Raw genomic sequence first — 25,668 nt, 5'->3', positions numbered from 1 at the left:
TGAGGCCATTATAATTCAGAGCCGCACCGCAGCTGAGCCAGACTCCAGAACGACCTGGGGAACACAGCCAAGTCCTTGAAGGAGAGGAGAGGAGATGATAACCTTAAAAGGGGGAGGTTCAGGAGAGGTTGGGAAGAGAAGGAAAGAAGGGGGGAGGAGGGAGGAGAGGGAGCCCTCCCCAGCCCCCTCCACACATACCCCGCCCCCACAGTTTGGATTTGGCTGTTACCTCATTTCCACCCCCTGAGTTCGCAGCTCTTCGGCCCGGCCCGCCTGAGAATGAGTCTGTGATTCCAGCCAATGAGCCAAGACCCGCTCTCCATCGAGAACCCCTCCGGGGGTCCAAACAGAGGAAGCCAGGTGAGGACCAGCGCCCCCTGGAGGAGCCGTCTCTCCAGCCCGCCCCACCATCCACAACCTCTAAAACCGCAGGGTTCCCGCGTGAGGACATGTCATTCAGGTGCCAAGCTGTCTCTCTCAGTTGGGATCCATAGGGCAGTAGCATATCCTTCAGTAGCCTCTCAGGGCTGGCTTGAACGTTCCCTGCCCCCTGAAACCTTTGGGGTATTGGTCACCTGACCTTGACTCTCACCACATACTCTGCTCCGCCTCCAGAGAGCAGACAATCTGCAGCTACCTCCCAGGTGGGGGGCCTGGCAGGGTCTTTCCATACTCTACCTCATCTCCCCTCCCAGCACCCCGTGAGGAGTGAGTCCTGGGGCTCTCTCTTAGGGGCTCTGTTCCTTTGTGGCTTTTATCCTAACAGAAAAATTGAGTGGTAAGTTTTGTAACATCTATATATGCTCATAAGAATGCAAAGCCCTACCCCCATTCCTTATGTGATTCATTCCCAATTTACTGATTGACCTGCTGTTTATTGTATGACTTCCTCAAGAGAAAGCAAGCTTCCCAACATCGAAGACAGTGTCCCTCTTAATTCCTATTTTAATCCCTGCCTCTGTAGCTAAGTGTCCCACCAGTGGAAGCAGAGGAAAGCAGCCACTGAATGGATGAGTGAGGGGACATCACCATCTCTATGTCACAGATGAGGCACCTGAGGCTCGGGTTAGGTGACTTGCCCGAGTTCCCACAGCCAATACGTGGCAGAGAGGGGTGTGACCCAGGCTGCTCCACACAGACATTCATCTTGCTCCACAACAGTGACATTTTGGCAAGGGTCCCCTGGTGACAGCTGGGTTCTGGCAGCATCTGTAAGTTTACTGTGACCCATGGGAATGTGCTACGTGCTTCTAGGGCCAGCCCCTTCCTCCCACCTCAGTGCCCTCCTCCCAGACAGAGGAAGAGGCCTCTGGCATGCTGGAGGCCTTTGTCCCAGGAATGCGGGGAGGACAGCGCAGCCTCCCTCCCCGCATCTTTACACTGCCCTGGCTGCAGGAGAGGCAGGTGTCTGGGGGGAGAGGACTGGGAGGAGGGCCCTCAAGCCACAGGTCTGACACCCCAGCCACAGGCCCTGGTCCCAGCTGCCTTGTCCAGCCAGAAGGGTTAAAACATCTCTACCTGTCACTACATGTCAGACAGGAGAGCCTAGGGACTCCGGGGGTGGGGACGGTCTCCAAAGGTTCCTGGGCCCCTGGCCCACCTCAGTGCACTGCCAGTGGCGGCTCAGCACCAAAGCATCTGACAGGTTCCTGGCAGGTCCCAAGGGCAGTTTTCTATCGGGCACCAGGAAAGGGGGAGGCCACAGCGGGCAGTGGGGGTCTGCTGGCACCCCTCCCTGCCCAGGCCAGACTCTCCCCACCCATTAGTCTCCTGCCCTTCTGAAGATCCAAGCCCAGTCTGTCACAATGCAGGGCTGATTTATTTTTCTTGTGGCCTTGTTCTCGGTGGGGACTAGAGAGCAGCATGTTATCACCCTCTCTAAATATTATAACTCCGCAGAGAATTGACAAATGTGACTCATCACCCTTCCATGCTCCAGCTAGAGAATCCCCAGGCCTTGCTTTGTTGATAGGAGTGTGATAATCATCACAATAATGGCAGTTAACGACGATAATCACTGCTCCCAATTACTGAACATGTGGCCAGGGCCAGACACGGTGCTAAGCGCTTCCCTCACACCCTTTCATCCGCTCCCCACAACTCTGCTAAGTTGGTATCCTTCCCGTCCCATCAAGAAGAGGAGGAGACTGAAGGTCAGAGTATCAAGGCCCCCCACTTGCCCTGCTCACATGGCCAGGGGACAGCGGAGCCCAACTAACCCCAGGCCCCAGACCTAATCACCGCACCTCAAGCCCAGCCCCAGGGTGCGTTTCTATACCTTGATGTCACCCCTCCACCCACTACTCAGCCCCCCACCCAAGTCAGAGACTAAGCGTGCGATGTGTTTCCATCAAGACCTGCGGCCACAGCTGCTCACAGAACAGGAACGGCCCCCACGGGCTATTTGCATCTGATTGCTCATGGCTGGGCTATGGTGTGTACCAACCATAACCAGCCTGGCAATTTCAGAGTCAGAATTATGTCCGTCCCTATGAAAAGGGTAGCGTCTTGATTTTTCTCCCCTTTTATCTGACAGCTGCATTGATCCTTAGCTCATCTAAAAACAGAAATACCCCCCTGGGCCTTGGCAGGGGGGTCTGGTTCTTGCCACATGGACACTCGGGTCACTCTGTGATTAGGGTATTATTCTTTTCTTTACCCAAAGTCACAGCCTCCCTGGGAGTGGAAAGATGAGGGGATGTCTCCCCAGGAGCGGGTGACTCCTTATGGTGGCAGAAGAGGCCCGAGTCAGCCCCTCTGCCCCAACCACCTTGCAGGAGAGCTGGGGGCCCAAAGCAACAGAGGGGCAGGAGACGGAGGGGTGAGAGGGCCAGGTGCGGGGCAGAGATGCAGAAGTGGGCAGATGTGCTAGCCCAGCCAGGCTGAGAACCTACGCCTTGCCTGCCACACTGTTTCTGAGCTGGGAATTTTCTGCATTCCCTACGTGTTCGACATCATACTTAGCGGAGTCAGCAAGCACCTTTTGTCTGTGCTGTGCTTGGAACAATGCCAGGGCCTGTGAGGCCGTGAAGACGGGACTGAGAGTATCCCAGAAGCGGGTAGCACAGGGGTTCCTGTGTGTCGGTTCCCACCTGAACTTTGGGCCTCCAGGATGTGTTCTAACAGGGAAGGCTATTTCTTTAAGTGTCCTAGAGTCCCCCAGATTTCAGGGGTTGCTAAACAGGAAAGGCCCCTGGTGGGGTCCATAGTGTCTGTCTCTCTCTCTCTCTTTTTCTCTCTCTCTAGAAGCCAAACCTCTCTCCAGAGTCTCCCCTTGGCTGGGGACTCCCCGAGATTCCTTCCCACAAATCCTCATATACACTCCTTTCTCCTGGGCATGCAAAAAACACCTAGTAAGGCTAGGTAAGAATTCTGATACCGAAAAGTTTCCTGGGGGCAGCTGTCCCACTTAACCAGTTCTAGGATCTTAGACAAATTAATCTCTATGACTCAGTTTCCTGCAAAATAGAGATAATAGTAGCACCGACTTCTTATATGTACGCTGTGGACTCAGCAAATGTTTGAAAGTATTCAGAAGAGTGCTGGGTTAAAGGAGGCACTAGATGAATATAACTGTTGTTGTCATAGAGAGGGGGCAGAGAGGGGTGTGAGAAGAAGTGGGGAACCAGTATGTCAGCATGACCTGCCTAATCCCAGGCCCTACTCTCCTCTCTTGAGCTCAGCTCAGCGGAGCCCACGGCCCCTCGGAACGCCTCCTGAGCAGGCATGGGGACTCGGCCTGCAGCAGCCTTCTTCCCACCGCTGGGGACGCTCTCCCTGCCTGACAGTGAACATGCATGGGCTTCGGGGGGATCAGGGTACCCCAAAAACTGAGGACACAAGTGTTGTTCAGGCAACCTCTTTCTCCCAAAGGCTTAGCATCTCTTTTGGAAGATGGATATAGGACACAAGGGCAACCAACAGTCTTGGATTCCGGGGTACGCTTGGCAACTGGGCAATTGTGCCTGAAATTCTGATGATTTCTACATGAAAATGGTGTCCTCCCAACCCCTGCAGCCATCAGCCTTGCCTTGAGTGCACATTTATCAGTGTGTGCGTGTAGGTGTATGCACCATTATTCATTTTATTCCATTTAATCCCTTTATGAAAATTCAGCCCAAGCCTCCAGAGGGTTCCCTCTATACCAGCCTTGGAATATTTGTGGGTCCAAGGAAAACCTGCCCAGGGAGAGAGACATTCTCTTAAAGGCAGCCTCAGCAGCTCCTTTTCTGGGCCTGTGGGATGATTCCTGGGCTCTCCAGGAAGCCATGCTGCAGGAAGGCCACTGAGCCGCTCCCCGTCCCCACAGAGCTCCGAAGCAGACTGTGCACTCTATTAGGCTACATCTGTTTGCACGGGCCTGCCGTCAGCAGCTTCCCTCTAGAGAAGTGGCAAATGTGCAGTAAAAGGGGCATGGGCTCTGGGGCAGGCTGACCAGAATGCACCGCCCTTTACCATTCCTGGCTGAGTGACCCTGGGCAAGGGTCTTAGCTGTTCTGAGCTCAATCTCTAAACGAGGGATGCTGATAAGGGAGCCCACCTTGCAGCATGGTCAGGAGGACTGGCAATGAGGTACATAATGCCTGTCACACACGGGCTCAGAAGGAATGGAAGCTGCTAGATAATGATGAAAATGGAGATGATAGTAGCAACATGCAGGTCCCAAGTTGGCTTTCTGTCGCCCTTGTTAGGCTAGGAGTTTCCCCGACAGCTGGTGCTACTGCTTTCTCTTTTCTCCTCCTTCCTTCCCTAGCTTCTCCCTGGCACCTCCCCTTAATAATTCACTTCACCAACCTCGAGGGTGCCACGTGGCTGGGGTACCCCAGACAATACACCCCAAAGCCACAGACCTCGCAGTCAGATCAGCCACAGACCTCCCTTGGAAGGGCAGAAAGTGGGGATGTTGCCTCCCTGGGGATCAGTCCTCCCACACTGCCCTCGCCCCCCGGCCTCATTCCTACCTCACGTTGTCATGTTTCTGGATGTAAATCTTATGGAACATCATATCCTCCTGCTTGGCATTGATGTCTGCTTTCATCTCCATGGCAACGTGACGGGGCAGGACAGACAGCAGGAGCCGCTCCTGGGGAGGGAAGCACATGCTTTCATCACAGCTCCCTCCGCCTGCCTGGCAGTCCCCTTCCCTCCCCAAGCCAACTCCTCAGCGCCTGGGCCCCCCCACACACAGGGCCCTGGAGAACTCCTCAGCCTGGCCTGAAATTCAAGGAGCGAGCACTCATGTGGGGGTGAGGCCAGCGTGATGCCTCAGGGCTACTTGGACTCTTCTCCCTGGAAGACCACCCAGGTTTTCTGTGCAGGTACTTGGGGAAGAGCACACCTGGTGAACCAGTACTGAGCCCCCTGGAATCCTGGATGTCACCTGAGACCGTGTGTGACCACAGGCAAATGACTGAACCTCTCGGAGCCTCAGCTTTCCCATCTATAAATGGGGAGGGGGCTGCTGAGAGCATGACATCACTCAGTTAGTCATCAAACACATACTGAGCTCCAACCATGTTCCGGGCACTGTGCTGGTGTCCCCGAGTTACGACTGTGGGAGGGGCAAGGTTTCTCCTCCACAAAGCTCCCAGTCTTGTGGGATTACACAGTACTATGGGGCACTGCACAGGGGTAACTGACCCAGGCTGGGGGGAATGGGGTGGCCAGAGAGGGCTTCATGGGGACCAGAAGGATGAGGTTGGGGTGCTCCATTTCCACGTCGGGGATAGTACCAGGGGAGGGGGAAAGCACACGGATTCTGAGAACCTGAGAGAAGCTAAGACCTGTCAAAGAGGAGGAGGGAGAGTAGCAGGGAGAGGGGCCAGGAGCACGCTGTGGAGGGGAGGGTCCCAACTTTGCCTCCCTTCCACGCTCTCCTCCCAGTCCCGCCTGCTGCGAGAGGTCCAGCGGCCTCAGAAATGGGCGACCTCGCCCTGCGCCTGGACAGCCCACTACCCATGCCAGGCGCTCTGCTAGCCTAGCTCACAGACTTCTCCCACCTGGGGCCCTTCACCCCGGCTGGCCCAGGCCTCCTCATTCTCCCATCACTCGCCCCGGGATGCTGGGCCCCTCGCCTTGTGTGGCCCTAAGACTCCGCTCCTGTTCCCGCAGTTTTCTGGTTTCTCTCCCTCCTCCTGCCCCCCACACAGCACGTCCGTGCCTCTCTCCTCTTTCTGCTCACTCTCACCCCTCTGAGCATGGTTTCCACCAGCTCCTTTTCCCACCACCCCCTGCCCCCTAGACCTTGTCCAGGCTCCGTGTCTCCAGCTGCCTGCTCGATGACTGGCTACTACAACCTTGACGCCGCACCTGAAACCACCTCCCCTTCCCAAGTTTCTATTCCCAGTGGCTCTTCAAGTTCTTGCCTTTGCCTATGTCAGCCCCCATCCTCCTGGTCAGAAGGTCAATACCCCGCCCACATAACTGCTTTTACTCTTCAGAACTTTCCCTCTGAGATTCATCCCTGTCCCTTTGGTCCCAGGCGCTGTCCAGCTCTGACAAAGTCCTGTGGGTGTGGGCTCTCGGCCTTCCTGTTCCACAGCCCCCTCCACTGCCTACACGTAGTTCTCTCACCCAACTGTGGGATTCTGGCCATCCCATCTCAGACAGATGGCCCCGGCCCCACCGTAGGCCTCCTCACTCCCTGTATGGCCCCAGTCTCTCCAGCACACTGCCTTTGTCATGCCACTCCCCAGCTCAAAGCCTCCAAAGCTTCCCTGGGTTCCACCAGCTGCATCAAATGTGCATTCTTCTGGACCCAATGAACCCACGCCTCTTTATTTTCCACTACAACCCCATTCTACCTGCCCCCTTTCCCGTGCCTGGCCTGCTCCCATCAACCCAGGCCTGGCTGCCATTCTTATCCTTTGAAGCCCCTCTACCATCCTAGCGTGGGTCTCGCAGGTCTCAGCAACCTTCAAGTCCCTCCCAGGCGACCAGGGCAGTCCCTGCAGCGGCTTCTGTGTCCCAGCTTGCTGCCTCTGATCCACCATCCACACTGCAAGCCAGTGAGTGGTCTTTGTAAAACATACACCTGACACCATCACTGCCCTGCGTAAAACCCTCCTGTGTTTCCCAAGGCTTCCAGAACTAGCCCATAAGCCCAGCCTGGCCTCAAGCTTTCCACGATCTGGCTCCCCTCTACCCCTCCCTGGGCCCAGCACACAGAGCTCTGTTCCAGACACAGTGAACCACGAGCTGCTTCCCAAGCTCCTGGCTGTGTTTCCTTGCCTTTGCACACAAGCTCATCTAGAATCACCATCCTCACATATGCTGGGACCCTCCTTCCTGGCTCCATTTCCCGGGAGGGTCTCGGCTCTGGCAGAGGCATCCCCCACCACTCAGGGTCTTCCTTCCAAGTCCCTGATCACTCAGTATGTCATGGTCTGTTAATGGGGTCTCCCTGCAGCGCATGCAGTGAGACAGCCCCGAGGACGGAGCTGTGTCGCACTCAGCTCCACAAGTGACAGCCTTGGGCCTGGAAAACACTGGTAATGCATTGAAGGTGCTCTCTGATGCTCTCGGTCTCCCTGAGCATCAGTGGACATGGTCTTCAATGGCTATTTACTGAACTCTCAATAAGCAGTTCCTGGTAACAGACACACACACTAAAAGACAATTCTGTGGAAATACAGTGCTGCTGGAGGAAGGGGTGATCTCTATAGTTATATCTGGGAGAGACCTTCCCACATTTCTAACCACTTCTGGGTCTGAGTGTTAGGGCATGGGTGCGGATGGCTGGACAACAGTTTGGAGTCCCACCATTAGGGGGCACCTCGGAGTGCCACCCCAAGGACCCAAAGAGCAGCACCTTCTGCAGAGGATGGGGGAGGCCCCAGAGCTGCTGGGCTCTGGCTGGGTGAGGAGTGCTTGTCCCCAGGAAGCACTCCTCCCCTCCCTGCTCTCTTGGCTCAGAACATGGTAAAGCAAATGGATTTTCTCCCCCAAATCCCTGTGGGTTTGCTGGAATGTCCAGCCTGTCCAGGGCCAGTGCAAATCAGCTGTGATGAGCTGTAAAATACGCATTTTACTGGAGAAAAAACAAGGCTTAGGAGTGACAGAGGACATGACAGGGGACACTCCCTGACAAAAAAGGGAAGAAAGACACTCCGATCTCAGATGAGCGATGCCAGGGCCTGAACTGGGACAAGAGGTGGCTCCTGAGGCACGGAGGAGCTCAGGGTAGGGGGCAGAAGGGCAACAAGCTTGTCAAAGAAAGACAGGGACACCGTCAAGCATGGGGTTCATTCAAGAGCCAGACCAGGAGTTCAGAGAGGGCCGAAAGAATGCCTGGGGCGAGGCAGGCCTCCGACTGGACAGCATGAGCTGGGGACTGGCAAGACTCAAAGGCCAGAGCAGCGGGGCTGGACAGGAAGCAGGGACAGGCCAGGCGGCCGCTGGGGCAAGGTGGGGGAGGAGTGCAGTGCTGGAGAGACACCGCAGAGCCTCACGCCTTTCTTTGCTCAGCCATTCAGACTTGGCCAGCCCGTGTCACATAACTCCTCGGGAGGCATCCAGAGTCAGAGACCCTCTCACACTGGGATCAGACTGCTGTGCACTTGGGGTGTCCCCAGCATGCCCTCTGGGCAAGCGAGGAGTGTGCAGGGGACCACTGCTGTCTAGGCTTTTGTCTCCTTTGTCCCCAAGCTCAAAGGCAGCAGGACTCTACTCACATTCGTTAGGCAGACATGAACATAAGGAGAGAGGAGAACTTGCTTTGGAGAATTCATCTCTCAGAGCCATGCCTAGTCCGAGTCCAGTCAGGACCCCATCACCCTGCTGACCTGCCCATATTCTCCCTGGGGTCACAAAGCCCCACCTCAGGGGCTCCTGTGAGCTCTTCAGCTCCGTCATGTCCCAGAGTCCCCAGACCGCATGTGGTTCACATGCAGGAGAGAGCACAATGGTCCTGAGCCCCAAACAGGATGCTGGGCAGCTGTGGGGGGCACCCTGACACAAACCTCAGTCCTTGCCTGGCCCCCACCCAAGAGAGCACGCAGGGCCAGCTCCCTCAGCCCCAGCCCTCTGAGCCTGTGGCCCATGTGAACGGCTTCCTTCCCGGCCCAAACTTTCTCTGAGAGTGAGGTTTAGGGTGAGACAAGGTCCATCATCCTTTCTCTGAATCAACTAAACCCCAGAACTCAGCGCAGAGAAAGTGCCTAGTGAGGGTGTCCTAGGAGCTGACTGATCCACCTCCTTTCCTCTCTCCCAGGGAGCACCTTAATCCCAGATGGGAACACTAAAGCTCTCAGTGCTCCCACTCATCAGCACTGGGGAGGGGGCAGAGCCCACTCTGGTACCCAGGGCCTGGATGATTTGGCTTGTTTGCAGCCCACAGGTGGACGCTGAGGGGGCAATAGGCAAACTCAGAGGTAGAGTTTTCTCCAAAGTCTCCATAAAGCATTCCCACAGAGCCAGAAATGCTAGGCTCCCTCCAGGGAAAACATTCCCTTCTGGCTGGGTCCCTGCCCGGGGAGGTGGGGCTGGGCAGCTCCAAGGAGCACAGTTGGTGGGGAGACAGGCAGCTGGGCTGAGGCAGGTCTGGGGCCTCTGCTCCCTGTAGCCACGCAAGGACAGGAGGGCCTCACCTGTTGCTGGTTCTCCCGTTGTGAGTGGAGTCGTGCCTGGATGCACTCCCGGGTCTCCTGGAAGGCCTGTCTCTGGGAGACCTCAGCCGGGTAGTGGGTGCAGACACCCACGATGTTGGTGCAGGAGAAAATGAGGACATTGGAGACAAGCTGCAGAGGGAGAGATGAACACACGGAGCTCAGGCCCAGAGCAGGCACCAGTCACGGGAGCCCCAACCCTAATCCTCCAGCCCCAAAGCGTGGAGCTCCCAGCTTCCACATTAGCGCACACGCACAAACACACACACCTACCTACCTGTGAGTTAACCAATGCCAAGGACACCCAGCCATGGCTGGCCGCAGGGAGTAGCCATGCATCATAGGTCAGGCTCTCTGACTTCCCCGAAGCCCAAAGTTTGGCTGGCCTGTGACAAGTGACAGGCTGTGGCCCTAAGGAACTGAGTCTCTGAATAATCATACTGTACGTGCCCATAGCACCAGCGATGAAAAGTTCAGCATATTGGTAATGCTATGAGGGAGCTGTGTATACACTGGGGCTGGCAGGGGCATTGCAAAGAAGGTTTCATAAGGGTCACGGGATTTCATGTTTTGAAAGTGTGATAGAGTCCAGCATAGGACAAAGGGCTGCCCATTTGCAGAGAAGCCTGAGATGGTTATTTTTATATTAGCTTATTATTCCCCAGGATTAACTGCAGAGAAGCAAGCAGTGCTGGCTACCCTTGAGATACCCAGCACTGCGCTGACTCCTCTGGGGACTGAGAGAAGGAGAAGATCCCTGGCCAGCAGGGGTCAGTGTCAACGGTTGGTCCCCTCTCCTCTTCCTGGGCTTCCATTGCTTCTCTGAACCAGCTGGCGAGCAGCCACCATCGCCCTCTGCTCCGTACTCATGCCCTTCTCTGTGCTGATGGAGATGTGTGTGTGTGGAAAAATACTACTGCCCCTTAGGTTGCAGAGACAAGGTTGGAATTCTTTGGAAAGAAGTATTTACTGAAAAGCTAAGGGAAAACAGAACACAACACTACACACCCCACAAAAGCAAGTTTACACAGCACATTTCAGATCCTGGCAAAGGTGCTGTTGAGACAAACTTCTTCTTGGCAGGTGTAGCTCCTAGGGTATCTGGGTAAACTTACGCTGGTCCTGCCCTTGCCTCAGGCCACACAGGACAGAAGCCACGCAAAGATGTTCAGGCTTCCCCAGACCCATCACTCCCTCCCAAAACTTAATTCTTAGTCTCCACGACAGAAGAGAACCCCAATTGGCCGTGGCACCTTCTGCTATAGCTCCTGAAGCTTTCTGGGAGTTCAGCGCCTGACTGTGACCTGGTACACAGCCTCCCCACACCCTTCTTCCAGGGGCCTCTTTGTCTCTGGAACCCAGAAGTCCTTCTGGCACTCAGGTCTGTGTTTCACCTGAAGGTTTTCTCCAGCCCAGCTTTGATGTATGCTGACTCTGCCCAGGGTCCTTGGCCAGCCTAGGCCTGGAGGCCATGTGGGCCCCATGCTGGATGTGGTGCCACGTTTCCTTGGAAATATCCTATACCGTGACTGTCCCAATCCGTCAGTAGAGACTTTGGGGGCACCTGGGTGGTTCAGTGTGTTAAAGCCTCTACCTTTAGCTCAAGTCATGATCCCAGGGTACTGGGATCGAGCCCCGCATTGGGCTCTCTGCTCAGCAGGGAGCCTGCTTCCCCCTCTTTCTCTGCCTGCCTCTCTGCCTACTTGTGATCTCTGTCTGTCAAATAAATAAAATCCTTTAAAAAAAAAAAGAAAGAAAGAAAGAAAGAGACTTTGTCTTTCCCATCCTGAAGTCTTGTTTTCTCCTTGGTTGCACAATAAATCCTGGTTTCCTAGCTGAAGGACACTGTAAGGTCCCCTTGAGCACCTCCAGACGCTTCCTGGATGTGTCTTCGGGGAAGGGGCAAACTGATTACCAGCTCCACCAACCCTGATGATGACTCATAACCCCCCCCAAACTCCACCCCGACCCACCCACCTCAGAACTCCCTTTCATGTAAAATCATGGCAGAGAAAAACACAACCTACTCATCACAAGGAAAGAAAACCCCTGCTCTACGAAGATTACAATCCAGGTGAAGAGATAAGTGGTCAAGACTGACAAAGAACTGGCGACAAGAAGCAGAAACAGCCTCACACCAAGGAAGAAAGAAAAGAGAAGATCATGGGGAGGCAAGAGGAGAACCCCTGGGCAGGGCAGGGCACATTAGCCCTGGGGTTGGGGGCATAGCTGGCAAGTCTGGCATGGGAAAGGTTATACCCTGGAAAGAATATCCATGATGCTCAGTTTGTGAGGTACTCAGGGTCCTTGAATAAATAACTCGGGCTCTATGATCCTGAGGGGAAGTCCACAGAGAGAAGATAGAGCTGGAAAGGCAGACCAGACCACACTGAAGGGGCATCTGAATGTCAGGCTGAGGAGGCCTGACACAGCCCTTATACAACCAGAAATGAAGGACTATTGAAGGAAAGAATAGCAGGATGAGCACACAGCTTCAGGAAGTCCCATCGGGGGCAAGAGTGGTGTAGGGAGTAGGAGACCGGTCAGGAGGCTGCCACAGAAGCCCAAAGACCTATGTGAGGCTGGGGGCCAGGACAGGCAGAGCTGACTCAGAAGGAAGAGCCCCGAGGACTAGGGGGATAAGGTTCAGGAAGAAACAGACTGTGGCTTACAGTGTTACCAACACAAGTAACCAAAGAGACAAGTTTCCAGGAAGCCACTGGGGCCCACTGAGAGAGAAGGAAGGAGAGAGAATGAAATGGAGGAGAAGGCTGAAGGAACAATCTCCAGAGAATGCTGGAGAATGTTCTAGTTAGGAGTTATCTTTTGAAAGGAGAGGAAGGTGCCAGATGACTAAAAACAGGAAAAACTGGGAAGGAAAAGATGAGAAGCTACCCTCAGATAGGATAATGTATCATGATAATGCAACATGGCCAAATGGGGTTTATCCCAGGAATGGAAGGCTGGTTCAACTTTGAAAAATCAAGGTAATTCACCATATTAACAGACTGAATAGAAAAACTATATGGTTATTTCAATAGTTACTGAAAAAGTATATGAAAAAATTCAACATCAAAGCAAGATAAAAAAGAAAAACTTAACAGATTAGGAATGGAAGGGACATGCTTCAATCTGATCAATGGCATATACAGAAACCTACAGTGAACACTGTACTTAATAGTGAAAGACTGAATGTTTCCTGCTAAGACCAGGAAGAAAGCAAGGTCGACCCCTTTCTCACTCTTATTCAGCATGGTACTGGGGGTTCTCAACTATGTAGTAAGACAAGAAAAAGAAATAAGAGGCATACAGATTTAAAGAAAAAAATAAAACTGTCTATATTTGCAGATGACATGCAGAAAATCCCCCTCAAATTCTACAAAACGGCTACTAGAATTAATAAACAAGTTTAAAAAATATAAGAATATAAGATCACAGGATACTAGTTCAAAATATAAAAAGCAACTATATTTCTATATGTAAGCAATAAATAATGACATGAAATCTTTTAAAGTACCATTTAAATTATTACAAAAACTATGAAATATTTGTGTATAAACTAACAAAAACATGCAAACCCGGTCACTGAAAACTATAAAACACTGATGAAAGGGAAAAAAAAAAAAAAGACCTGAACAAATGGGTATACCATATTCACATATTTGGATAACTCAATATTGTTCAAATGTTAATTTTCCCCAAACAGATGTACAGATGTAACACAATCATAATCAAAACCTAAGCAGGATATTTTATAAGATATTAACAAGTTGAGTCTATAATTTATATGGAAAAACAAAACAACTAGAATAGCCAGAATGATTTTGAAAAAGATGAACCAATTGGAAGACTCCTACTCAATTTCAAGACTTACTATAAAGCTACGGTAATTAAGTACTGGCATAAAGATAGAACTACAGATCAACAGAATAAAGTTGAGAGTCCAGAAATAAACCCTTCCACTTATGGTTAGTTGATAATTTGCCAAGTGTACCAAGACAATTGAATGAGGAAAGAATATTTTCAGCAAGTGATGCTAGGATAACTTGATATCTCCATGTAAAATAATGAAGTTGGGTCCCTTACCTCACACCATATATAAAATTAACCGAAAGTGGATCAGAGACCTCAATATAAGAGCTATAGCTATAAAACTCAGAAGAAAACAAAAAGTAAATCTTCATGATCTGTAATTAGGCAATGATTTCTTAGTTATAATGCCAAAAGCACAAATGACCAAAAAAAAAAAAATTACACTTCACCAAAATTAAAAACTTTTGCTCTTTAAAAGGCACCAAGAAAGTAAAAAGACAACCTACTGAATGGGAGAAAATACCTGCAAATCATAGATTATACTTTTACTTTTTTGCAAATAAATAAAGGCAACTAAAAAAAGGACAATCTTTTCAACAAATGGTGATAGAAAAATTGGTTATGCATATAACTAACTCAAACCTCACAAAAGACATAAAATTTACTCAAAATGGTTCATACACCCAAATGCAAAACCTGACACTGTTAAGATTTCACTGTATGTTTCAGGAAAACATAGGACTTTGGTTTAAGCAGAGACTTCTCATATACAACAGCAAAATCATGACCCAGAAAAGAAATGATAAATTGATAAATAAGACATCATCAAAAATAAGAACACTTGTCTTCCAAAGACACTGTTAAAATAATGAAAAGACAAGCCACAGAATGGGAGAAAATTATTCATAAATCACATGCCTGATAAAAAGACTTGTGCCTAGAATTCATAAAGAACTCTCAAAAGCCAACAATAGAAAACAACCCACTTTTTAAAAGAGCAAAAGAGGAGTGCCTGGGTGGTTCACATGGTTAAGCATCTGCCTTCAGCTCAGGTCATGACCTCCAGGGTCCTGGAATTGAGCCCCATGTCAGGCTCCCGGCTCAGCGGGGAGCCTGCTTTTCCCTCTCCCCCTGCCTCTGCTTCTCCCCTGCTTTTGCTCTCTCTCTCCCTCTCAAATGAAAAATAAAATCTTTTTTAAGAAATAAAAGAGTAAAAGATCTGAATAGATAATTCATCAAAAATGTAAACATGACAAATAAACCCATAGAAAGATGCTCAAAATCATTAGCCATTAGGGAAATGCAAATTTTTTTAAAAGATTTTATTTATTTATTTGACAGAGAGAGATCACAAGTAGACAGAGAGAGAGAGAGAGAGAGAGGAGGAAGCAGGCTCCCTGCTGAGCAGAGAGCCCGATGCGGGACTCGATCCCAGGACCCTGGGATCATGACCCGAGCCAAAAGCAGAGGCTTAACCCACTGAGCCACCCAGGCGCCCCAGGGAAATGCAAATTTTTAAAAACAATGCAGTACTACTCAACACTGTTAGGACAGCTAAAATAAAGTGACGAAAAGAAAAAGAATGACCAACACAGGGACCGGTAGGAAGGTAGACCAACTAGAACCCTCACACCTTGCTATGAAAGATGAAGAATGGCCCAGCCACCTAAGAAGACAGTTTGGCAACTTCTCCTCAAGCTAAACACATACTTGCCGTATGACCGGCCACCTCACTCCCAGGTATTTGCCCAAATGAAAAGCTGTGTTCGCTCTAAACTCTGTGCAGGAATGTTTACGGAGTAGGACTGATCTATAAAACGGAGCGACCTAGGGATAACACACAACAGCATGGACAAGTCCAAATACATGAGGACGAGTGAAAGAAACCACCCTTGAAAGTCCACACGATTGCATTTACACAGCATTCTGGAAAAGGCAAAACTGTAGGCACCACAAACAGACCAGGGGTTGCCAGAGGCTGGAGGGACAGCCCCTCTGCAAGGGGCAGCAGGATGAAATCTTTCTGGGTGGCAGACCCATTCCCCAACTTCACTGTGGTCGTGGTTATACATCTGTTTGTCTCCATCAACCCACAGAACTATATGCCAGAAAGGGTGAATTCTACCGCTTGTAGATGAGACTTAAAAAAAAAAGAATGGGAGAAAGATGTAGGAGGACTGAAAGAGAGAATGTGAACGCCGGCCAGACCGAAAAAGAGCAGCCTTTCCTCTCTCTGAGGTCAGAAAGAGGGGTCAGAGTCTATTTCGGGACATGACCCCCAAGGTAATTATCAACTGGCCGCTGGAGCCTCTGGGTCCTAATCCTCCAGGCCTCTCCTGCTGTAATCTGACTCCTACTGCAGCCAGAAGGCTGATAGCAACAGACGGTGCAAATCCAGGTAAAACGATGCCCTGTAACCCAATAGGGGTCCAAACGGCTTTGCTGAGCTTAGTGTGTCTCCCAGAACCCCTCTCTCATTGACTAAACAAAACAGGGTGAGTGGTTGCAGGGTGCGGGTCATGAGACAGGGGTCTCGGGCCAGCTCATTGGGAAGGGTGGCTTCAGCAAATTTCACTCGCAAGTAAACAAGTAAGTGATGAATATGTTTGTTACCACACACACTCACACACCACTCACCACTCACCAAAAAACAGAAATCTGTGCCCTGGTTCTCATAGATGGTAAGACTCCTATGAGGACACTAATGTGATGAATAGATAGGAGGTGTCAGTAAAATCAGGTAGAATTCTGTTTAAAGCCTTCTTCTAGAAAGGAGTTTGTAGCTTAAAAATGATCTCACAACTTGAGCACAAGGGTCCAAATGCTGACTGGCTATGATCTCCACTAAAAACAATTTTCAGGACACCTGGGTGGCTCAGTTGGTTAAGCAACTGCCTTTGGCTCAGGTCATGATCCTGGAGTCCCGGTATTGAGTCCCACAATCAAGTCTGCAAGGAGCTCCCTGCTCAGCAGGCAGTCTGCTTCTCCCTTGGACCTTCCCCCTCTCATGCTCTCTCTCTCTCTCATTCTCAAATAAATAAATAAAATCTTTAAAAATAAATAAATATAATAATAAATAAAAACAATTTTCAATTATTGAGCCCCGTGCAGACTCAGTGAAAGTATAAACCTGGTCCGTATATAAAAAACCTAATTAGTAAGTAAAAACAGGTATCATTCACAACAGCAGGGCAACAAGGCCTAATTAAGGGTTTGCTGGTTTTCCTCGCATTGACCTCAAGGGACACATCTAACCACACAGAACATGTGCACAGGCGTGCGTGTGTGTGTGCACATGCGTGTGCACATACACCTACACCGGGCAGAGTAATGAGGAGACCTAACAGTAGAGCAAACCTCAGCCCTGGGATTCGCCTCAGCATCTGCTTTAAAATGAGCCAGGCAGGTGGTCTCAGGACCACACGGGGAGAGACAAACCCCTCCCCACTGCTAGAGGGGAATGTTTGGAATTCTCGTCTCTGCGCCAGGAAACCCAGGAGAGATGCCTATGAATATTTACCACTCTGGTGGTGGCAGTGGTGGTGACAATTCTAAAATCCCCGCACTTTAAGAAACCCCATCTCTCGCTGCCTGCCAGCTGCAGGTTTGACTTGGCCCAGGGGGAAGCCCCAGTGCCTGGTGTGCACAGCGCCTCCTTGTGGAGGCTCAAAGGGATCCCAGCAGCAGGCCTTGTGCACTGCAAATGTCACTCTCTGACCTCCCGCTCCCGGGGCTTGCTACTTGTCACTTCTGGGAAAGGTGGAAGGCAAAGGGGGATGAGGAATGAACAGGTTTGGAACAGAAGGAAATGAGCTGGAGAAGACCCTCTCGCAATTCACTCTCTGGCATGGCTTCTGTCCTGGACACGTTGGCTTGCCTCCTGCACGGCGATCCATAGGGTGTCTCTGGTGGTGGCAATGGTGGCAGAGATAAGGAATCAGAATACCCCAGGGAACCAGATTTGGTGATGTGGGTGGGGGGACGAGATGTTCAGTTACATGTGAATTTCGGATAAATAACAAATATTTTTTAGTATAAGTATGTCCCACGTGATATTTGGAACATATTTATATTAAAAAATTACTTGTTGTTATCTGAAACTGAAATTTAACTGGGCAACCATATTTTACCTGGCATTCCTAGGAGGGAGCCTTTTCAAACCTGCCCTCCCCCAACTCTGGCAACCCTTTGCCCCTAGGCAGGGCAGCCCTAGGACCCTGGGGATGACCCAGCTCCCACTCCACCCTACTTCTTCCAGATCCTCCTCCACCCTCTACAGACCCTTCACAAACAGACCACAGTGCTCTCTCTTCATATCAAAGTCTGACACCCCCTCAATTAAGAGCAAGCCAAAGCTGAGATCTGATTTTCCAAATCCACCCATCTGGCCACAAGGTTCTAGACCACCTCTGGGCTCCTGCGGGCTGAGGACCAGCTCCCCACTGCTCTGGTATTAGGAAGAGAAGAAAAGTCCTCTCCTGGGACCCAAGCCCTAAAGACAGGCACAGCCCCTCCTGTTCCAGTCCTTTTTCTATTTGCAAACATACAAAGCTGGCAACCAAATGAGTCCCCAATAAAAGGAGCTGACAAGCCTGACAGGAGTTTCTTCCGCCTGCCCCAGATTTCATTTGTTCTGCATGTTGGCGGTGGGAAGCTCGAGGGACCTCAGTGGAATCCTATTATGATACAAAATACAATAAATCAAGGAAAGATAATCTTAAATTATATACTCTAGGAAGTCACATCAGCTCGCTTCCTTGTATACTGCACCGTGCTCAATGAGGTGTTAAATGGCTATTTAAAAATCTTCCATATTTTTAACTTTTTAAAAAATCATAGTGACGCCTCTTAAAAATGTGTCCCTTACAAAGAATAAAGATGGCTGTATGCTTTTTTGGTGATCAAGGCCGCATTATCTCTGCTCAGGGGTTTTCATGATGAGATCCCCTTTCGTGGAGATAGTTGGTTTATCTCAGTGACTCTGGGGAGACGAGACCAGGCTCTCTGCTGTCTTCATTCCCACGGGGTCCTGCCCAGGAGGCACCCTCTATTCTCCATTCCTGCGAGGATCTAGTTGGTCAGGGCTTGTCCATCTCTCCAGCTCTGAAAGGCTCTGTGTCAGAGATCCCCATATCACATCATGATGGCTCCTGCTCCAAAGCCTGCCATGACTCCCTATCACCAGGAAGAAAAAGCCTCAGTCTCTACAAGCCTCATTACAGGCCACATTCCCCTTCTCATCTCCTACCCCAACCATACGGGCTACCCATTGTCTCTGGAAAATATCCAAAAAGATAATGTTTATTTAATACGATTTTGCTGTTACTATATGCAGGGCATGACATAGTCATCAATCAATAATTAGCATCTGCTTAGTACATTTTTAGGAAAGACCAAGTAGACTAAAATGGGATGAAAGACAAGAATCTAGGAACAATTGGGTGCATCAATTTACAGCTTTAAAACAGTTTTCACATGCACCAATTCACCACCTCCTTATCTCGTCCTTCTGAGATAAGCAAGCTGGGTGGTATCACCCCTTTCACTAATGAGGATGCCAAGGCTCGAGGCAGGAGCGCTGTCTGCAGCTACCAGCATAGAGACAGCAGACCTAAATCACAAATTCTCATTCCAAGTGCAGGGCTCATCCTACTCCACAGGGCTAAGCCGTTATTTATCCCAACCTAATTTAGGCCTACTTTTGCTTTATTCTATTTAATAAAGAAACACTCGACTTTCTTCCACTCTCGCCCTAGGTGCCCCAGGCCTTCCTCATAGATCCTGGTCACATAAAATGCTGCTGATTAGAGACCTGCTCCAGGCCACGGCCTCCGAGACTTGCTCTCTCCAAGGAACGGCCACTGTGGGCGAGAAAGGCCCACCCCGTACCTCAGGGAGCCCAACACTTTCTCTAGTACAGCTTCCCTTAATTACCTTTGCATTGACCTATAATTTCTGTGCCATACAATTCACCCTCTTAAAGTACATAATTCAGTAGTTTTTGATGTCCTCTCAAGATTGTGCCACCTTCCCCATGATCTAATTCCAGAGCATTTCAACATCCCCCAAAGAAATCCCACATCCATTCATCACTGCTTATCTCCCATCTGCACCCTGACCCCCAGCACCCATCAGCCCTTAATTTACTTTCTGTCTTGATGAATTTGCCTATGCTAGACACTTCTTGGAAACCGAAGCATATAATAGGGAGCCTTCTTGCCCAACTTTCACTTAGCATAATACTTTCAAGATCCCTCTCTGTTGGGGCATGTATCAGTTCTACATTCTTTTATGGCCAAAGGACATTCCATAGAATGGATACACCACATTTTATTTCTTTAGCCAACATGTGGGTCGTGTTGCTATGAACAGTCATAGGCGAGCTCTGGCACAGACGTATGTTTTCCATTCTCTTGGGTATATACACACAGGAGTGGAATTGCTAGATGTTCTGGACTGAATGTTTGTGTCTCCTCACCCCCAAATTAGTATGTTAAAATCCTCACCTCCAGTGAGATGGCATTAGGAGGTGGGGCTTTGGGGAGCTGCTTAGGTCATGAGGGTGAGATTAGTGAATGGGATTCATGCACTTATAAAAAATATCTTAGGACGTGTGGGTGGCTCAGTCCGTTTAGTGTCTGCCTTCGGCTCAGGTCATGATCTCGGGGTCCTGGGTTGGAGCCCCACATGGGGCCCCCTGCTCAGTGGGGAGTCTGCTTCTCCCTCTGTCCCTTCCACTGTTCATGCTCTTTCTCTCTAATAAATAAATAAAATCTTAAAAAGAGAGAGAGATCTTAGAGAGCTCCCTCTAATGACCCTTCCACCCCATGAGGACACAGTGAGAAGATACCCATCTATGAGCCAGGCAATGGGTTCTCAGCAGACACAGAATCTGTTGGTGCCTTGACCTTTGGACTTGCCAGCATCCAGAACTGTGAGAAACAAACGTCTGTTGTCCATGCCCCTCAGCTTATGGTATTTTGTTACCGTGGCCTGAATGGACTAAGAAGCCGAGTCACGTGGTAAATCTACACGAAACATTTTGAGGAACTGCCTGTTTTCCATAGTGGCCGCGCCATTTTCTCCTCCAACCAGAAGTATATGGGGGTTCTGGTTCCTCACATCCTCCCAACACCTGTTTCTGTGCATCTTTTTTATTACAGCCATCCTAGTGGGAGCAAGGCCGTATATCTCATTGTGGTTTGGGTCTGCTTAAATTTTATTTTTTTAAAGATTTTATTTATTTATTTGATAGAGATCACAAGTAGGCAAAGAGGCAGGCGCAGAGAAAGAGGAGGAAGCAGGCTCCCTGCTGAGCAGGGAGCCTGATGTGGGGCTCGATCCTAGGATCATGACCTGAGCCAAAGGCAGAGGCTGTAACCCACTGAGCCACCCAGGCACCCCGGATTTCCTTAAATTTTAAAGCAAATAGTGACAATAATAAGTGAGATGGTTTGTTCTGCAACTCAAACAACTGTGCTTTTAGAGACAGATAGTCCTACTGTACACTTTATATTTGTCATCTTTGGTTACGTATCCCTAGGAAGACCGCAGACCTTATAGACTCATTCAAAAGAGAAATGACAGCTTTCACAGAACAGTCCTCACTTGAGGAAGATATCCTCTTACCGCACTCAGCAAACACTGACTGAACAGCCCAGGACAGAGCACTGTACTGGGGGTCTGGGAAAGCTCAGCCCTGGCCACCTGGCCCCTGTCCCCCAGGACTGCAAGTCTCGTGACAAAGTTAGGCATGCACACAGAGGAGCTGAGAGGACGCGCATGCTACAGGCTTTGCAAACTTCAACTCCAAGTTAGTTTCCTAGACACTCAGTTTGCAAAAAATACAGCAGCAGAGACAATAGTCTTAAGATGAAGTGTTTTCTAAATTAACAAGAAATAAGTAGAACAAAATAATCAGTAACGTAGATGAGCAAGCTATTCAAAGAAGAAACTCCGAATGACTGACAAATGCATGACATGAAAAAAAGGTGAAACCTCACTAGCAAACCAGGAAATACAAATGAAAACAGTGTTTGCCTATTAAACTAGCAACACTTTTTTTCATGGTGATAATATTAGCAGCAAGAATGCAACACAACAGACACCTTCCATCCACCAGTGGGAATGAGAATAGGTACCACCCTTCTGGAAACCAATTTGGGAGTATGGACCAAGAGCCTTAAAAATGTTCATACTCTCCCCTCATGCCTTGTCGGTGGGAATGTAAATTGGTGCATCCACGACAGAAAACAGTATGGAGGTTCCTCAAAAAATTAAAAATAGAAATGTTGTAGGATCCAGTAATTGCACTTCTGAGCATTTACCTAAAGAAAACGAAAACACTATTTTGAAAAGACATACGTGCCCGCATGTTTATTATAGCATTATTCACAAAAGCCCAGATATGGAAGCAGTCCAAGTGTCCACTGGCAGAGGAATGGATAAAGAAGATGTGGCGTACATGCATGATGGAATATTATTCAGCCAGAAAAAGAATGAAACCTTGCCATTCGCAATAGCTTGTATGGGTCTGGCGTGTGTGATGCTAAGTGAAATAAGTCAGAGAAAGACAAACACCATATGATTTCACTTAGATGCAGGACCTAAAAACCAAATGAAAATGCAAACAAGCTAAGCAGAAACAGACCCATAAAAATGAGAACAAACTGAAGACTGCCAGAAGTGGGGAGTGAGGAGGGACGGGCAAAATGGGCGCAGGGGAGTTGGAGGTATGGGCTTCCAGTTATGGAATGAATAAGTGACAGGGATGACGGGTACAGCAGGAGCAGTACAGTCAACAGTATTATAATAACATGGGGACAGAAGGAGCTACACTTGTGCTGAGCACAGCAAGGTTCAGAGCTGTCCAGTCACTCTGTTGCATACCTGAAACTAATGTAACATTCTGTGTCAACTGCACCTCAGTGAAAAAATAACATGTTTACAGTCTTTGACCCACAAGTCCGTCCCCTACCCGGAATCTCTCCTATGCAGAAACTCACTGGCTGGACGGGGCTTTAAATGCAATTTTAAATTAGAAAATTTAACACGAGGAACAGAAATGTTGCACTGGAGAAGAGTTAGGAAAATAGCAATGCTTCAGTACCCTGAAACATGTCAAGGCCTCTACAATGTTTTATTTGAAGAAGATTTAACATCATGGGGAAATTTTCAAAATCCAGTGTCAAGTGGGGGAGAAAGAGAATGCAGAATTGCATGTTCAACATGATCCCAATCTAAAAATGTGTATGTGTCAACAGAGGTAGCATGTCTCTAGGTGGCAGCGGGACTCTAAGTACTTTTTCAGACCTCTTTCTTTAGGCTACTGAACGCTTTCCAACTTTCCTATTATAAGAATTACTCTTAAAAGACAAAAATGATAAATTGCTATCAAAAAGGAAAAAATACATGCTTTTGCTGTGAGCAGGGCAGGCTGCAGAAACTTCTCAACTAATCGAGGAGATACGATGAGAATCCAAATGCCTGCAAAACCAGGCCGAAAAAGCCAAATGGGGAAAGAGATTCAAATCAGAAAAAGAAACCATTGGAGGGACACCTGGGTGGTTCAGTCCTCAAGCATCTGCCTTCGGCTCAGGTCATGATCCCAGGGTCCTGGGATCAAGTCCCGCATCAGGCTCTCTGCTCAGCGGGGAGCCTGCTTCTCCCTCTCCCTCTGCCTCCCCCCCTGCTTGTGCTCTTCCTCGTTATCTTTCGCTCTCAAATAAGTAAATAAAATCTTAAAAAAAAAAAAAAAAGTCATTCGAGACAGTGGGAACCAGGAAGGCTTTATGGAGAAGGTTATAGAGATGGAACTCACAGTGTGGGCAAGATCCAGGCATCCAGAAACCACATGATTTAAGGGTGGAGGGACTTCAGTGGGTGCAAGGTTACCTGGGGAACTCCAGGAAGTCAATGTTGATTGGAACAGAACAAGTAAGGGGAAGTGGCTAGAGAGGTGGTGGGGCTCAGGGCTATATCACAAAGGATATCCATGTCCGGGTAAGGAGGTGGCTCACGATGCAGGAAGCAGTAGAACTCTTTGGTGCCTGCATTTCCAAAACTCAATACGTATAATTTTCAGTTTCTAATATGCACATTTATTAAAGAAAATTTCAATTTACTGCCCAACACAACCAGTGTTAACCAGTTCATTCCTCTTTCTTTTTTAATCTACTCACAGTTTTTTGTTTTCTTGAAGCTGCGATCTTACCGTTTATAATATCCTGCTTTTTTCACCTAACGTTATAAGATAAGTCTATTCCCCCGTTATTACAACTTCTAATGCTCCTCTAATTTCAGTAGGAAAATGTGATCAGGGCTGCATTTTGGGAATATTAATTTCATGGCTGGCAAGGTGGTGGCAAAGAGGAAGATGCTAGAAGAAAAGTGGCCAGAGAGCTGGGCAAATGGCACAGGGGAGAAGGACCAGAGCCTGATGGAGGCAAGGGGCCCTGTGACGGGAAAGGGGAGCAGTGTTCAGGATGTCCCAAGGAAGCATCTCAGAGGGTTGAGTCTCCAGGAGGAAGGGAAGGGGCTTTGGTTCTTAATCCATGCGGGGAAAGACATGGAGGGAATGGTTTCAGGGTGGGCAGAATGAGTAAGACAGCGTCATAAAAGCGAAATGGAAGGGAGTGATTCAGGCAAGAACTGGAGAGCTCACAGTCAGGTGCTGCGAGAGAGGCTGAAGAGGTAAGGAGGAGTCCAAGGTGGTCAGGGGTCCCGCAGGTGACCTCAGAGAGAGATTAGGTAGAGGGGTCCAGACTGCAAGGGTGTAAGTCATCAGGGGTGGCAAGGAAGACACTAGTGAAGGTGGCTCTTTCTTAGGGTGCTTGGGAGAAAGCGTGGGTTACAGCTTGGGGGGGTACAGAATGGAACAGAAGGAGAGGCAGGAGAACACAGTTTATCCAAAGACAGAGTGATGGAGGACTAAAGAGGCAAAGGACAGAACTCCATCCAACAACACGGCAGTGCTGTCCGTGGTGGGAACCACTGGCCACTGTGACCACGAGCACTTGAAACGTGACTAGTCTGAATTGAGACGTGCTGTAAAACGCACACCAGAGTTTGAAAGAATGTTTTATATTAATTACATGTTGGTAGGATATTCTGGATATACTGGATGAAAAAAAAAGATATTGCTAAAATTAGTTTCATCTGTGTTTTTGTTGCTTTTCTTTTTTAATTTTTTGGCTACTGGAAAAATTAAAATTACGTATGTGGCTCTCATTATATTTCTGTTGAACAGCACAGCTGGTCGTAGAACAAAGGGGAGGCAAATCAAGAGGGACCAGGAACCCGCCATCATCATGGGCTGATTTGCAGAATATTCAACCGTTCTTTGAGAAAACTGAAGGATTGGCAACTCTACCTTTGGATTTCAGAGAGACTGGCCTCCCTCCCTGCCCTTTATGGGGGTCATTTTCCCAAGGCTCAGATTCATTCATCTGCCAGGCTCAGAACTCACTTTGGATGGTGCACCCCACAGCAGCTGCTCCCTCTGGCTTTGGGGAGCATAAAACATAAAGGAAAAAGTGGAAGGGTTGTGTGGGGACAGAGGTACACCCATAAGACCCCAAGGGACTAGAAAGTCTCAGGTGGGAGCCCAGGTATAGACTGAGGCAGCAGGACTAGCTAGCATGTCATCTTCTCTAGCATGTGATAAACCCTGGGGACTCCGGGAAAACAAATGGATTGAAAACCAGGGGGAGAAGGGGCAGCCTAGGAGCGACAAGTGAATGTCTATAAGCAGCAGAGTGTAGAGAAGGGACTGGGGACTTAGGAAGCTAAGTTCTCATCCTGGATTTGAAAAAAAAAAAAAATTATATGTGTATACATTAAACGAGAGAGGCAGTGGGTAAAGGTCTCTGCCACCTGGGACAATCCACGGTAGCCACAGCCTGAGTCTGGCTGCTTAGGCAGGAACTTGTCCCGACCATACTAGTGGGAAAGGAGAGGCCACTCACAGGATGTTCTGAGAAATCCCCTATTTCAAATATTCTGCTCCCAGTGCTCTTGAAATGCAATGGAATGCTCCAGACTGCAGCATGTAGACAGCTGGTAACAGCTGGAAGTCCTGCAAAGGTCTCCCTTATGGCCTGTGCAGGATCCATGGGGAATCCCAGAGGAAGCTGGAGTCCCTCAGCATCCATGTCACGATCACATGGACAAAGCCTTGTGGAAATGCAAATACATTCCCACCCAAACCAAAGCAAGGACACAGGTGGGGTGGAGGGAACAGGGGTGACAG

The 25,668-nt window shown here is 49.3% G+C and overlaps 1 protein-coding gene across 2 annotated transcripts in view; it reads right to left on the bottom strand.

The window, feature by feature from the left end:
* ADCY5 (adenylate cyclase 5) overlaps nucleotides 1–25,668 on the bottom strand; it is a 145,192-nt gene that overhangs the window by 50,236 nt on the left and 69,288 nt on the right. For both annotated transcript variants that reach the window (XM_032869501.1, XM_032869502.1), the window contains exons 2-3: nucleotides 9,588–9,737; nucleotides 4,962–5,083 (exon numbers count right to left, since the gene is read on the bottom strand). In XM_032869501.1, the coding sequence (XP_032725392.1) occupies nucleotides 4,962–5,083; nucleotides 9,588–9,737 (272 nt within the window). The remainder of the gene's footprint in view (nucleotides 1–4,961; nucleotides 5,084–9,587; nucleotides 9,738–25,668) is intronic.

Source organism: Lontra canadensis, unplaced genomic scaffold, assembly GCF_010015895.1.
Source record: "Lontra canadensis isolate GAN:19392208 unplaced genomic scaffold, GSC_riverotter_1.0 scaffold38, whole genome shotgun sequence".
Classification (NCBI taxonomy): Eukaryota; Metazoa; Chordata; class Mammalia; order Carnivora; family Mustelidae; genus Lontra; species Lontra canadensis.
This window is presented reverse-complemented; position numbering and strand designations above follow the sequence as displayed.